A 13850-nucleotide genomic window follows, 5' to 3' on the forward strand; every position below is an offset into this window, starting at 1 on the left:
GTTTTTTTTTTTTTTTGTTTTTTTTTTTTTTAAGTGCAACCAGATTTGCAGTTGAGACCTGTGGGACACTGAATTACTGTGATAGCACACATTGAGTTAACAAAAACCCAGAGCAGTAAGTACTGTTGCATTAAAAAAAATTCACATTTGTTTTTTATGGTACATTTCCTCAAATACTTTGAGCCGACCTCTATTTGCTAGGGGCCTCTGATGTGGCTGAGGCACCATCCAGCCTTGAACCCTCTTATCTGTCATCAAGATGCTATGGAATTTATTATGTCCATACTTGGAGATGAGAACCCTCCAAAACTGGGTTTCACCTTGTAAGCAAAACTCGAACTTAATCGATTGGAATGAAAATTAGCTATTTTCCATATTCTGATGGTGTGGAAGTTGCAATGGATGTAGGAGCAACAGGTGCTCCTACATCTGCATTTTCTCCATCCCTGCAGGGTGCACAAAGCTCCCGTTCTATTTGCATATAAAATGCTTCATGGTTTGTCTCAGAGAGAGACCGGCAATAGTCTCAGTGCTCTTACATCCTGGGGCTGGAGGGGAAAGCCAGCAACCAAGAAGCAACTGAAGCCCTCATATAAAAACTTTAAACCATAGCTTAAAAACAATAAAATTTTATCCCGTAAGGGACATATAGGGATCATAGTCTTACAAAATATATTTTACTGCATTGGCAGCTATTACTTTTTTAAAAAGTTTAAATTCACACCTTTTAGACTCAAGATACATGTGAACCCAGAACCATTTTCAATAACCTAGTCTACTAATCTCTCAGTATGAGAGACTTGACCACAGTATCTGCGAGCCTGACAACTGAACTCCAACTGTAGCGAGACAGACAAATCATCAGGAACACACATCTTCTTTTAATGTGGTGTAAGAACAGCAACAAGCAGTTCTGATGGGGAACTTCATTTGCTAAATGTGTAGGCATCCCCCATGGATCTCCAGGGGAGTTGTGCTATGTGTCTGCACCAAAAAACAAAACAAACCCTTACAACTTGGCCAAACCTCCTGCACAGCTAAAACACCACTTCTTTTTCTTCCGCTCTCTGTGGGGAAATAGAAAACTGCTGATTTTTTTCCCCCCTCTCCCAAAACACCGTGTTAAATCAGGAAAAAAACATATCCCTTCCTTTCCTATTGTTCCCATCAGACGTACTGACACACAATATGCAAGGAGTAAAGACCCTGCACAGACTCTGAGAATCGGGGTCCCCGGCATACAGCAGAACCTTGCTAGTTCTGTGGTAGTGAAGGCACTCTGCTTGCAACATAGATGGGTGAGGAAAGGATTTTCCACTGAGTGCAAAGATTGGTGCCACATGGGAGAAGGACATGCAAAAGCAAGACATAAATCACTTTGTGAATGAATCTGGAGACTAATCATCGACAAAGGAACTGCTGCAATGGGTCATACGTGTAAGCCAGTTGGAAGAAATTCTAAACAATTTGTAAAGGCCACAAAGATGATGAAGGGACTAGAGCATCTGCCATACAGGCTGAGAGTCATCAGACTGTTTTGCTTGGAGAAGGCTTGAGGGATCTTATCAATACGTAAAACTACTGGATAGAAGGGGGCAAAGAAGATGGTGCCAGGCCCTTCTCAGTGAGCACAAACTGAAATACAAGAAATCCCACTTAAACATAATAAAATCTTTTTTACGGTGAGGGTGGTCAAGCACTGGAACAGGTTTCCCAGAGAAGCTGGAGAGTGTCCATCTTTGCAGATATTTGAAATCCGACTGGACTGAGCAACCTGTTCTTGCTGACTCTGCTTTGAGCGGGGGGGTGTGGTGGGGTGGGGTGGGGTGTTGAACTAGATTTAAGCCTCTAGCTCCACTAGTTGAACTAGATCACTTCCAGAGTCCCTTCCAATCTCAACTGTTCTGTGATTCTGTGATCCTTGTCAAGCAGAAATATAAATGCATACCAAATACTGTTTTGGTTGGGGGTAGGAAAAAAAAATAGAAAAAAAGAAAAATGCAGCCCAGAGTTCAAAACCCTCTCATAATGTACTGAAAGAAAATTATGCTTTAGGTTTAATCCCAAATGTAGTTTAAGGCAAGTTTCTTCTAGTTTAGTTAGATATCTGTGTCTCTCAATTTGGAATCTAAGCATATTAGCAACAGAGATTGTTTTAAGATGCCTGTGTTTTTACATCTCTCCTGTGAAGAACACCCGCATTTCAAAGAACTCAACACTTCCAACAAGATAGGGAAGAGAAATAAAACGATATTTGCATTTAATCTGTGTTCGCTTCTATGGAGAAAAGAGATATTAACAAGAAACAATTACAAACAGGAAAATTAACAAGTAAATCCAACCCTAAAACAAACAAACAAAAAAATCCTCCAAGAACTATTGTTCCTGCAGTTGAATCAGACTGAAAAGTGAGAACTAAATTAAGATGTTATGCAGAGATTACAGGCTTCAAAAGATAACGTGTAACACAGTGCAATGAACAATGAAACCCATGACTTGCCTTGTACCAAGCTGTTAACAGTTAATGATACTCTTTTCTTTTCAAGGAAGAACAGATTAGAGCTACAAAGTCTTTTTAACTTTTTTCCCCCTTCTCTTTGGTATTCAGAAAGCAGTTTGCCTTCTGACACAAAATTTTAAGCCTTAAAAATCTAATATCCAGATATGTCTGTTGTGTATTTGCATATTTTCTTACTAATAAACTGTTTCGCAAAATATCTAATGGGTGAAAATTATCAGAGTCTAACAGAAGATTATGTCCATCTATACCTGACCACCTTTGATTACTTTATCTGTACAGTCTGGAAATGTGTTTCTACATGAAGTACTTTTTACTACATGAATCCCCAAGGATTCACATATACCTTGAAAGTGGAGTAACACTCATCTGAAAGAAAGAAAAGGACGTATTTGAGTTCAGTGTCATAGCCCTATAATTCAGGATAAAACTCAGCAAAAGGCATTGTTTTGTCTCACTGGCTTCTCAGTTACAGAAATCAGAAGTGGAAGAGAACTGGTCTTTAAATTCAGCCCATCAACAGACACTGGACTAATTCACAGTACAGCATCCCAAAAAAAGAATTTCTCCTTCAAGCCCTTTTAAGACCACTTACAAAGGTAGACATACAAGACTGAATTGTAGCAGAGAACTTCTTTGCAGCATGTTTCTAAAACACCCTTTGGATCTGGTGGAGAAACTTCATTCCAGTAACCTGCAAAAGACTTAAATCCCACTGGTTTTGCTCTATTTAACTAAAATGTGTGTTTTTTTACCTAAAACACATCAGAGAAAAAAATGTTAAAAGTCACTGAAACCCTTTAAGCTTTTTCCAAAGGGCAAGAAACTTTTTTCCTTAGAAAAATTGGCTATTAGTAGAAACAACTCAGGCCTATGGAGTATCAGAGCTGCCTAAGCTAACTGAATGCAAATTGATCTTGCAGTAAAATACAACTTTTGTGTCTTCTGTTTCTTCAGAAGCAACCTGTCTATTGGTTTCATTTCCTCCTCGTGTTCGCGTAAAACAAATCCAGACAGCAAACAACAATTAAAAAAAAAACAAGATTCAAAACTAAGGGAGTATATCATGCCTTTGGAATCCTAAGATCAAGTAATACCTACTCGCTCAGCATGTCATCAGTAGGCGACAGGCATCTGGCATCAAACACTTAGTTAACTTCAGAAGCAATAAGAAAAAAAAAAATCACAAACCTCCTAATGTATTTCCTAATTCAGGTTTCAAAGCAGTACTATAGCCCAAACAGCCTCAACAAAACAGGACTCACTGCTCTGAAAATCCCGCACCCGAAATTTGCAGCTTTTTCTAAATACGGAAAAATGAAATTGCAAATCTTTCAATTTATTGCTTACTTGAGCTGTGTGTGTAGCTGGAGTAATGGCCTTTAATAAACCGAGTTGGCAAGGATTTTAAATGTTTTGAAACAGGAACAATTCATCATTGCTATATAGGCTTTTTGTAAACAACCCCCTGTTGGGTTAGAAAGTTGGCCTCTAAAGAGAATAAATTGCTTGTTTTGTCCAAAACAGACTAGTAAAAATCTCAGAAACTATACATGCATATGTATAAATAAAAAAAATGTGCAACAATCCATAAAAGAGTTCATTTTTTCCCATCTGTAAACTCTCTCTAGCTAGCTTTTGACGATTAGTAAAAATACAGTATATATGATAGGGGGAAGTGACCAGAACTGCAGTCTGGCCATGATTTAAGAATTTCAGTTTGGGAAAACCTGCATTTTCACATGTGGTTCCCCTTCTACAGAAAGATACAGTCATGAGATGTTTGTCAGGCTTGCACGGATATATACTTTTCTAACATCCTCCATTCTTTTTGTACCATTAGACTTTTCCTGACCATACTATTTCCACGTCTAACCTTAGATGGGCAAATCTGGCCAGACTATTTGATCAAGCGGTTTCTAAAAGGGCTGGAATATAAGAAGTAGGAATACCTGGCATGACATCACTTGGTTTGTCAAAAGTGATTCATCTGAGATGAAAAGGGACAACGTGTTTTTAAAAAGCGTGTGGCTGTTAGTTTCAAAAATGCTTACCATTTCCAAGAAAAGGGTTACAGTAAGCGCTTTGAAAAACAGCAGGCACAGAGATAGGAAGTGTCATTTTTTTTTATGCAGAAGATTAAAGCATCCACTCAAAACTAGTCAAAACTGTTCAATAATGATTTCCAATGCATCCTTTTGTTTGTCATTTTAAAAAGGTTTCCTCTGATTTCTCTCCCTTAACCAGAGGGTCTGCAGAAGCAAGAGAAACTTAATGAGCTGCTCTAACTGTGGAAGAAGAAATAGTTAAAGTGATCTGAATCAGTTGTTCTTCTTTAGAAGTGTATCACAGCTTCCATGATGTTCTGACAAGATCTTTTTGTGCATTCAGTCTTAAATATTTTCACAGAAGTGAGCATTCAGTCATGAAAAATAATGTAACATCTGTTGCAGTTTTCTGTTTAAAGCGTAGCTTACAAAGTAAAAAGGGAAAATCTCCCCACTTTTTAAAAAAATTAAATTAAAATGTACAGGACCAAACACAGGCACTTTCCAAAGAACAAAAATGAAACCAAACCATGAATTATTCAATAGTAATAGATGACAGCTCCGGTTTCGGAGCGTCACCTGCGGCTGCCTCAGCAGTGGCGTTAGTCTTTGGCTGCTCTGGCACATCTTCTTCCTTCTCTGCCAACCCACCCAGAGACCCCAAGGGGAAAGTGCTTTCACAATTCTGAGTTGACGACACCTGTGAAATGACAGGCATTTGGACAGAAGAGTTGCTTTCAAAGCCATGCTCCCCTAGCTCATACTGCCCGAGGGTCTCTTCTTGTTCCTGGTTTAAGTAGTCCGGTACTAGGAAGTCACTAGAAGAGGGGCAAAGGACAGAAGAGAAATGTCATTTCTCACACAAACATCAGTGATATCAGTTTCTCTGCATCACTTACATCACACAAGCTACATACTGCATTGCACAGAGAACAAGGATATTCACTTCACATTGCTCTAAGATCATCACAGCGGCATACTTCACTGAGCACTATAACCTGGTTCTCATTTAAACACATGGAGAAGTTATTCAAAAGTATCTCTTTCCATCGTTGTGCATCTGTATTTCCTACACAGCAACTTCTTATTATATAGATTGTATCACCTTGATGAGAATGAAAGTTAATGTCTGGAACATCGTATGGCACTGAAAACCTCACTGCAAAGAGGGAGCACTCAACCTCTAAAACCAGAAACAAAAATGAGTTCAGCACTGGTGAAGACGTGGGCCTTTTCCACAACTGAGAGAAGATCCACGCAAGAAGCAGCAGCAGCACTCCTCTCGGAGTGGACAGGCTGTAAACAGAAGCATGAGGTGAGGAAGCAAGGGTTCTGCTGAAAGCACGAGGAGGCTGCCAGCAACAGCAGGGTTTTGTGATGTTGACACATATCACACTACTGTGAAAAGAACGGAATTGCATTTCCTTCCTGTTTCAGCCCTTTCTGGACAACAGTTCTGCAGCTCACTCTTACCAAGTAGGGGGTGAGTGTATCTAAAGAAAATCTACCAAACTCTCCAGTAGTATTTTCAGAGCATGAGCACGTTACAAAAAAAATAAAATTTCTTAGCAAACTTTCAGCACCAAACATGTAAGTTTTTACTTGAGGCAAGTATAATATATATATTACACACATGCACATTTGTATACTTTGGTTCCTCCTTGTAATAATCCATTTAAAAGCAGTCCTTTGCTTAAATGACAGCAGCATTCACTGCTTCAAGTCCAAATTTGCAATCAACTACGCTCAATCTAGTGCTTGTAAATTCAAACTAAAGGAAGGCCTATAGACAACTAAAATCATATACTTTAATCTGACTTTAATTTGACGATGACAATAAATTGCTTACCACAATCACGGCATCATCCCTTAAGAGTTTTCACTCTAGTTTTGGCACAAGCTCTAAGAATAAGAACTGCATAAACCCACTTATACTTTTAAACAATATTCTGTTGGGAAAACAGTGACTGGCTTTCCTGGTTTGTTTTGCAAATTTTTCATCCTACATCACTTCTGAGATAACCAAATAGAACAAATTGCTGAAATGTTTTGTAGGGGGAAAAGCATAATGTCTAGAAATCACGAGAGATGGTATTGTAGATGCCATAATATTTACAATACATTTCTTTTGCATTGCTGAAGACAGATGACTTAAGACACACCAAGCTGCACCCTCTCTGTAGATTTAAGAGCTGTGAGATCTATCTCCCTCCAATTTTCTTCATCCACTTTCGTGTTTTTCCATCTCAAATTCCAACAGTTACAAACATTTCTTTCAATATGAGAAAACAGAGCTAGTCTGATGCCTCAGAACCCTTTCAACAATCTTTAGTGAAGTGCATTTGAGAGATATGCCAAGTCTTTTGTGCCCTGATAAACAAGAACTGTCCAACTGGCCCTCACTATTTCAAACCCTACTAGTCTAATCATTTAGTAATATGTTACCTAGAAAATGAAAAAAGAGAAGGTATGGAGGCATGCAATCTTTCCACAATATTAAGCAAGTACTTAAAATGAAGTAATAAGTCTATTCCCTATGTAAGTGAACAGGCTACGTACGAGATTTTGAATAGCAAATCATTTACAGAACCCCACAGATACTACAGTATAGAACACTATGGCTTAACACCATCAGCCTGTCCATAGATACTACTGAAAGGAGAAATTAAGTAGCCCAGAAGCAGCTTCTGCGTATCACTCAATTCTTCAGTGCCCTCCTATATAGCTTATATGCTGTGAGACAGATCAGATATAACAGACAGTGGCACAAGAAAGAATTTGACTGGAATTAGCTGGCAACCTGATGAGAGGCACAGCAGGCTGCCCTGAAAGCAGGAAAAGATGATTTAGGAAAAAAAAAAAAAAGCAAAAAAAAAAAAAAGCAAGTTTCCCTGTTAGGTTTTTGCTGTGCACCTCACCTGCTCTGGAAGTAGTTTGCTAGCTCTGATGCTTCATGGTTCAAGCTCCTCAGGTGAACGATTAAATTTCCAGAGTTGGTGAACATGGCGCCACATGTTTTGCACTCGTAAATCCGAGGCTTGCGGATAATATGCCGGGAAACCCGCATGTGGTGTTTATATTCCCCGAAGGAAGTGAAAGTGGCACTACATATCTGGCACCGGAAACAGCGTTTACCTTCGTGCTTCAGGCGATGCATCTTTAGCGAGTAAGCTCGGGTGAACTTTTTCCCACAACGGTCACACTGAAATGGTTTAATGCCTGCGGGAGAGAGAGCAAAAAAACATTCCCCTTTTGTAATGAGAGGTCACTGGAAAAATCCTTCCAGATTTCTAACAGCAAAAGGACAGCAGCTGTGGCCAGTCACAGAGCAGTGCTGGTTTAGGATGAAATTCTCTGGTTAACTTTAAAATGGCAGAAACAATTAGAACAGAGCTATGCTTTCTCAGAACCAACTGCGAACAGATTTCATAACAATGTGACCTGTCCGTAACGCTTACACGTCTTCTTCCTCACAGTTTAAAATGAACATAAGCCTCTATGGATTAGACAATGGCTAAGATCCTGAGCCACAGCCAAAAAGTATCCGATGCAGCAGTCATCTCAAACCATCTCTGAACTCCTTTGATCTCAGGAGATTCTTGTGCCAGACTGGTTCCCAACAATGCAATTATCAGACTACCCTTAATTGCAATGTCTTTTTCTGGCTGCCTTTGGCCTCAGAGAATTGCTCTGGCAGGGGGACTGTGTGCACAAGGATGCCCCTGTAATGCAGCAGGAACAGTGATAAAAAGGTGAAGTGGCAGCCTTTATATTGCGTGGGAACCTTTCTACACCAGAATCTTCAGGAACTCTGCATGACAGACAGCTCTCCAAGACCTTTTAGGTTCATGCCTCTCATTTTTCTCTCATATTAATTTAGAAATTCTGTCACTAATTCATTTTTTCATTTATCACAGTCATTAATAAAACCTGAGCTCTGCAAGACATTGCAGTGGCACAGAAGTACATAATCACACCCAAACAGAACCATGATAACATAAAAGACAGAATCACCAAAAAGTTAAGATTTAATAAAAAGTCTGAACCCCACAAAGTATGGAAATCCAAACACGAGGTCAAGAATCTGGAATATGGAGCTCTATTCATAATAGGGCTGTCAAGGAATAAAAAAGGTTTTTTCAAAAGGCTGAATGTGCATCAGTCCAGGCTATTAATTCCACCAGTCTTTCACTCTGCTTTCCTTATGTTCAAAGCGGGAGCTGAACTTTTAATTGGGGCTTTTATACAGAGAAAGCTGTAGTTAAGGTTACACTGAAACTCCTTGTTAAGCATGTGAAAACAAGTTAATATACTAGAATATTGTCTTGTGGAGCTAAAACTTTTCATGCTTTCGTACTGTCCAAGAGCATCTATTTCCTCTGATACTCTAAGGAAAAACTCTTCAGCCATTTTGGTTATGTGAAAACACTTTCAACATTTACAAGTTTTGAGTGTTTCTTTTGCATGCTAATTACTTTAAACCAGCTATTCAAATCTCTCCCGACTTTGCCCAGGGGTTGCCAGTTGACAGATTGGCCGGAGATGCTTTGCTGAAGCCTCACTGTCTGCCATCAGTTAAGACTTTAGCAACTGGCTTGGGATAATTTCACACCTGATGTGCCCATAAAGTTTGCTTTTTAAAGTATTAAACATTATTACTGCTGGCCTAAATACAGCGTGGTCATTTTGTTTGAAATTATTTGGCAAATAATTGCTGACAGTGAAAAAGTTACACATGATAACTGTGGTTGGTCTGCCCAAAAATGGTACAGCATCTGTGTGCAGGCAAGAGTCAACCTCAAAACAGGAGATGCTAAAGGATGAGGCTTCGTGCTCAAGTGCAATAACCCTCCAATATTCCCTTCATTCACTAAAATGCCAATGCTATCGCCAGGTAAGGCTGATGAGTTTTGAAACTGATAGCAAAGACATTAGGAGTTCATACTCAGGTTAGAAATCAAAATGAATGCAACAGTTTGGGGACTGAGACTCAGAGGAGGCATTAACACAAACCTTTTGCTACCTGTACTATCTGTAGAAACTAAACTGATTATCAAACCAACTCAGTTGTCCTGCAATCCCTCCACAAATTCTGAGATCCAAAGGCATATAACATTCTTCAACGCAAGGACATTAGATAGATAATATTTTCTCATGGCTGCAAGTCTCCTCTAAAACACAGCAAACAATTACAACATGTAAGAGGAAGAATTTCAATCTACATCTCAGTACAATAAAAAAGCCAAGTATATTTTATTTCATCTCAAATCTTTATCATGAAAATGACTTATTCTGATGAGTTTCAGGCAATCAGATTTTTTTCAGTCCACACAAACACTAATCATCCATGAGCAGAGCTATCAGTCAGATTTGATGTATCAAAACAAGCGTTCAGGGAGACGTACCTCTGCCCAGCCTTTCTGAAATAATTTCTCAAGCACTTGGCAGGTGATTAAAAAAAGAATCGCATTATTACATTTGCTGCACAGTGAGCAAACCTCTGTGAGTCCATAAATTAGTAACTCTTGGAAACGGTAACGCTTCTTACCTGAGTGGATGAGCATGTGTTGTTTTAAGTTCTGAATGCGAGTGAACCGGACCCCACAGGTTGGACACTGAAAAGGTCTGTCTGGACCATTTGGGCTGGGTCTCTCTGTGCTGCTGGTAGAAGGAGCAATGTAGAGTTGGTAGGGATACTGAACGTTCTCCAAACTACAAAGAAAAAATTCACTGATTTACAAGCAAGCTAAGGAAAAAAGCAAGAAACCTTGCCCATGGAAATCTGAACCTTGAACACATGGTTCACAGGTATGCGAAGACCACTGTTGTTTCACATTTCTCCTGAAATCTGTATTTACGCGGGAAATCTCTGCCTCTACAGCAACAGGTCTGACCTGCACCTGAAGTCTTACAGTCACTGACTTTGCACATCTGAACAAAACCAGAGAATAACCTCTGACTTCTGTTCCTTTGGGCAACAGGCCCAAGCACCAGCTGCAAACTGAACTTTATTTTCCAGGCATGGGCATTTTCTCAAGCGTATCGACGATTTACAATGAGCAAACAGCCCCTGGGGAAGAATTTAAAGAACTGAGCAAACTGGAAAGCAAAGGAGTATTTTGCAGTTCCAGTGATATTTACAAATGAAATTCAAGCTGATTCATTTTCATTTCAATCCAAGTTCAATGAACAAACATTAGTATCTATAATTACATATTTCTAAGTTTAAAATATTGATGTAATTAGTCAAGACTTGCTCCTTGTCTGATTCAATTGGCTCTGAGAATAGTTCAAGCGCTGTATTTAAAAAAACAGCACACAGACTATAATAAAGGAACAATTTAACTTTCAAAGTAATTTATTTAAAACTGACTAATTGCTCCTACATAGCCTCTAGCTGTAAACTGTTTAGGGGAACTACAGGGTTATAATCCAAGTCCTCTGGCAAGAAACCTGCTTCGCTAAAGGGCACAGAGAAATAAAAACAAAACTGCTGGTACAAACATAATAACAACTGGAGTTTGTATTTACCTGGGGTTTCCCTTTCCTGAGCATTAAGGTCTATATTTTTTGTTGAAATAAGACATTTCAGCTTACTAACAGCCTGATGGCAGATCAGACATCACTGGCAGCAGGGAACTGCTCTGACCCTGAATACTCCACGGTCAGAACCATGCAATTTTAGTTCTATTAAACTAATGTCTGAAATGTATTGAGAAAAAGGTACAACAATGTCTCCTGTTGCACACAGCCAGAAAGTCTTCCTGACTGAACAAATCCTTTCGCTGGGCTGCTACAAGCCCAGATTGCTGGTTTCAAGGTTAGCCTGAATTTGTGAACTTCTAACATTCACAGGGATGAAACGTGGGCTTTGCACAAATACATTTTCCTATGCACATCATACAAAAACCCACACAGCACATCAGCACAGGAGGTCAAGAACTAGGACCGTCCTTTTAAAATATATCCCTTGACTGTCTTTTTCTACTCTGGAAATGTCTGTCAATGCAACTGTGAGAACTGGATATCTGAACTCGGAGTACAATGATGGGTCTTGCTGGCAAAAGTTCCAGTTATAAAATTTATCTGGAGAGAGAGAGCAGCAGGTATCTCTCGACACACACACGATAAAAGTGTTTCCTGCGGGAGTTTAGTATCAATAAGTCTATAAAACCCATACTGATTTCTGGTCTCACATGGAACTGGAATAATATTTGCTCTAAGGAAGAAATTTTATTGTCCTTCACTTCTTTTTATGCACAGTAGGGTCCTAGAGAGCTGTGGAAAAGATAGATGCTGACAGACTAGTTGATCTTTGCTAAAGGGAGTATTTGCAAGAGGGAAGTTACCAGCTCACATCCTGGGCCTGGCAGAATGTAGTTCACTGCCACTTAGGGGTCTAAAAAAGCCAACTGACGGCTCACCAGATGCACTTGCAGTAAATGAAGGTATTTTTAAACATAGGTTCTGATTTGTCTAACCAAATTTCTGACAAACTAGCACTCCTGTTCCTCTCTGCGAGCAGATCACTAGACAAAGAACAGATTTTAATCTGCTCAGATGTGGAGACACTAGTTTTGTCTCTGGAGTTGGTATGATCATGTGTTTACCAATTGAAAACTCATATCAACACAGACTAACAGACAGGTCTGTTGTCCAAAAAAATTATAAAAATTGAAAAAAAGAAAAATATTGCAGGAAAAGCATTAGGCATAGAAGTCCAGCTGCCATAATAGCTGAATTATATCAAACAGCCAAAAAAATAATCAAAAAGCCAAAGTGATTGGGGCCCAGGATGGAGAACTTGCCTCTCATATGGTATGTGATAAACATCGTGCACTCTGGCTAAGGGGCAAATCCCTGCAGAAAAGGTTTCCCTGTGCTCAGCTAACTGGAGAATTCACAATTAAAATTTTCACAGCCATGTGCCAACAGAAGTGACAGCTGCAACGCAGGGGTGATAAAGGGGTGACTGGCTGGGTAGCCAGAACTCCTGCTCTTAGATGTACATACAGTTATACACATGGTGTGCTCAAATAAGAATTACATGTTCAGTTTTTGTGACAACATTTAACTTGCTTTATGAAGAACTTCATCTTCTGGTAACATGTCTCTTAGGTCCTTCCTTCCTCATTCCTGAGTTAGGGAATTGCCAAGAGGCAAAAGTGCCTTGTGCTCCCTGAGCTTTCTAGAGACACTCTAACTAGGGCAGAAATTAGAAGGCACAGCTCTTCTTTTGTTTTTAGCTTTCTGAGGCTACCTCATCCTCAAAGCCTGTACTGGTGCCAGCTGCTCTGCAATTGAAACAGAAAGGAGAAGAGCTGTGGGGACAATCTCCCTAGAAGAAATTTAAAATAAAGTTTGTTTTTTTCCTACATAAAAGCTTCATGACAAGAAAGGCTGGTTAAAACAGATAAAATAGGAATCACGAGGCTCTCCAGCTACTAGTGACTGGCATGTCTTTCTCCATCCTCACACTGTAAGCAAGCTGAAATACCTATTGGTGACATAACTGTGGGCCTCAGCACAATGAAGAAATTACATTTGAAACACAACCATATTTTCTCTCCCCTGCTTCTTTCTCTCCACATATACTCAATTTTTCATGACTTGCAATTTGTGATAAATGTGGCATTTAACAGTTGAGATTTGTCTAACATGCCAAAGAATTTCTCTAACAGCTAGATAAAGAGATAGGTTTAAAATGTTTTCACTGTAATGCTTGAACATTCTACTTGCAATTTTTTCTTCTCTTCACCAAGAGATAATATACATATTTAACTACGTAGAACTAAACTCTGACAAATGTGAATGCCAAAATGCTCAGTGAGCCTAGAAATGTTCTCTATTTGTAAATAACAATTATTTTAGAAAAGTGGAGGTTCTCATTATACTGGATCAGAGAGATCTTTTATAATTGAGCTTTTGCGACTCCTTTTTAAATGCAGCCATGAACTGATACAGAGACAAACTGTTCAACCAGCCAAGGCTGAATTACAGATCTGTGTTAGAAAAGTATATTACAATCCAAATGCAAAATATCAAAGAAAGAATGTATCAGAGTTCACTGTGAAACAGTAGTTTTAATACTTAACAGATTCCTGTGTGTCTATTAAGCTGACAAGTGCAGGTGACCTTCTGTTTATGAAATGCTGATTATGGAGGAGGACCAATTAATGATGTTAATTATTTAACACAGAAACTCAAGAGATAAGACATCTTAAATTTTGAAATATTTATGATTGTTTCCACAGTGGTAAGGATGTAATATTGAAAGATCTTCA

At 39.1% G+C, this 13850-nt stretch overlaps 1 protein-coding gene across 4 annotated transcripts in view; it reads right to left on the reverse strand.

The window, feature by feature from the left end:
• Nucleotides 1-32: 32 nt before the first annotated feature.
• Nucleotides 33-13850, reverse strand: part of ZBTB44 (zinc finger and BTB domain containing 44) — a 38061-nt gene continuing 24243 nt past the window's right edge. The window contains exons 4-6 of one of the 4 annotated variants that reach the window (XM_026863713.1): nucleotides 10115-10224; nucleotides 7485-7785; nucleotides 33-5384 (exon numbers count right to left, since the gene is read on the reverse strand). In XM_026863713.1, the coding sequence (XP_026719514.1) occupies nucleotides 5102-5384; nucleotides 7485-7785; nucleotides 10115-10224 (694 nt within the window). In that variant the 3' untranslated portion in view covers nucleotides 33-5101. Of the gene's footprint in view, nucleotides 5385-7484; nucleotides 7786-10114; nucleotides 10279-13850 lie in introns of all 4 variants that reach the window. The other 3 variants (XM_026863712.1, XM_026863711.1, XM_026863714.1) reach the window with 3 other exon arrangements.

This window comes from Athene cunicularia, assembly GCF_003259725.1.
Source record: "Athene cunicularia isolate RWA chromosome 24 unlocalized genomic scaffold, athCun1 chr24_part1, whole genome shotgun sequence".
NCBI lineage: Eukaryota > Metazoa > Chordata > Aves > Strigiformes > Strigidae > Athene > Athene cunicularia.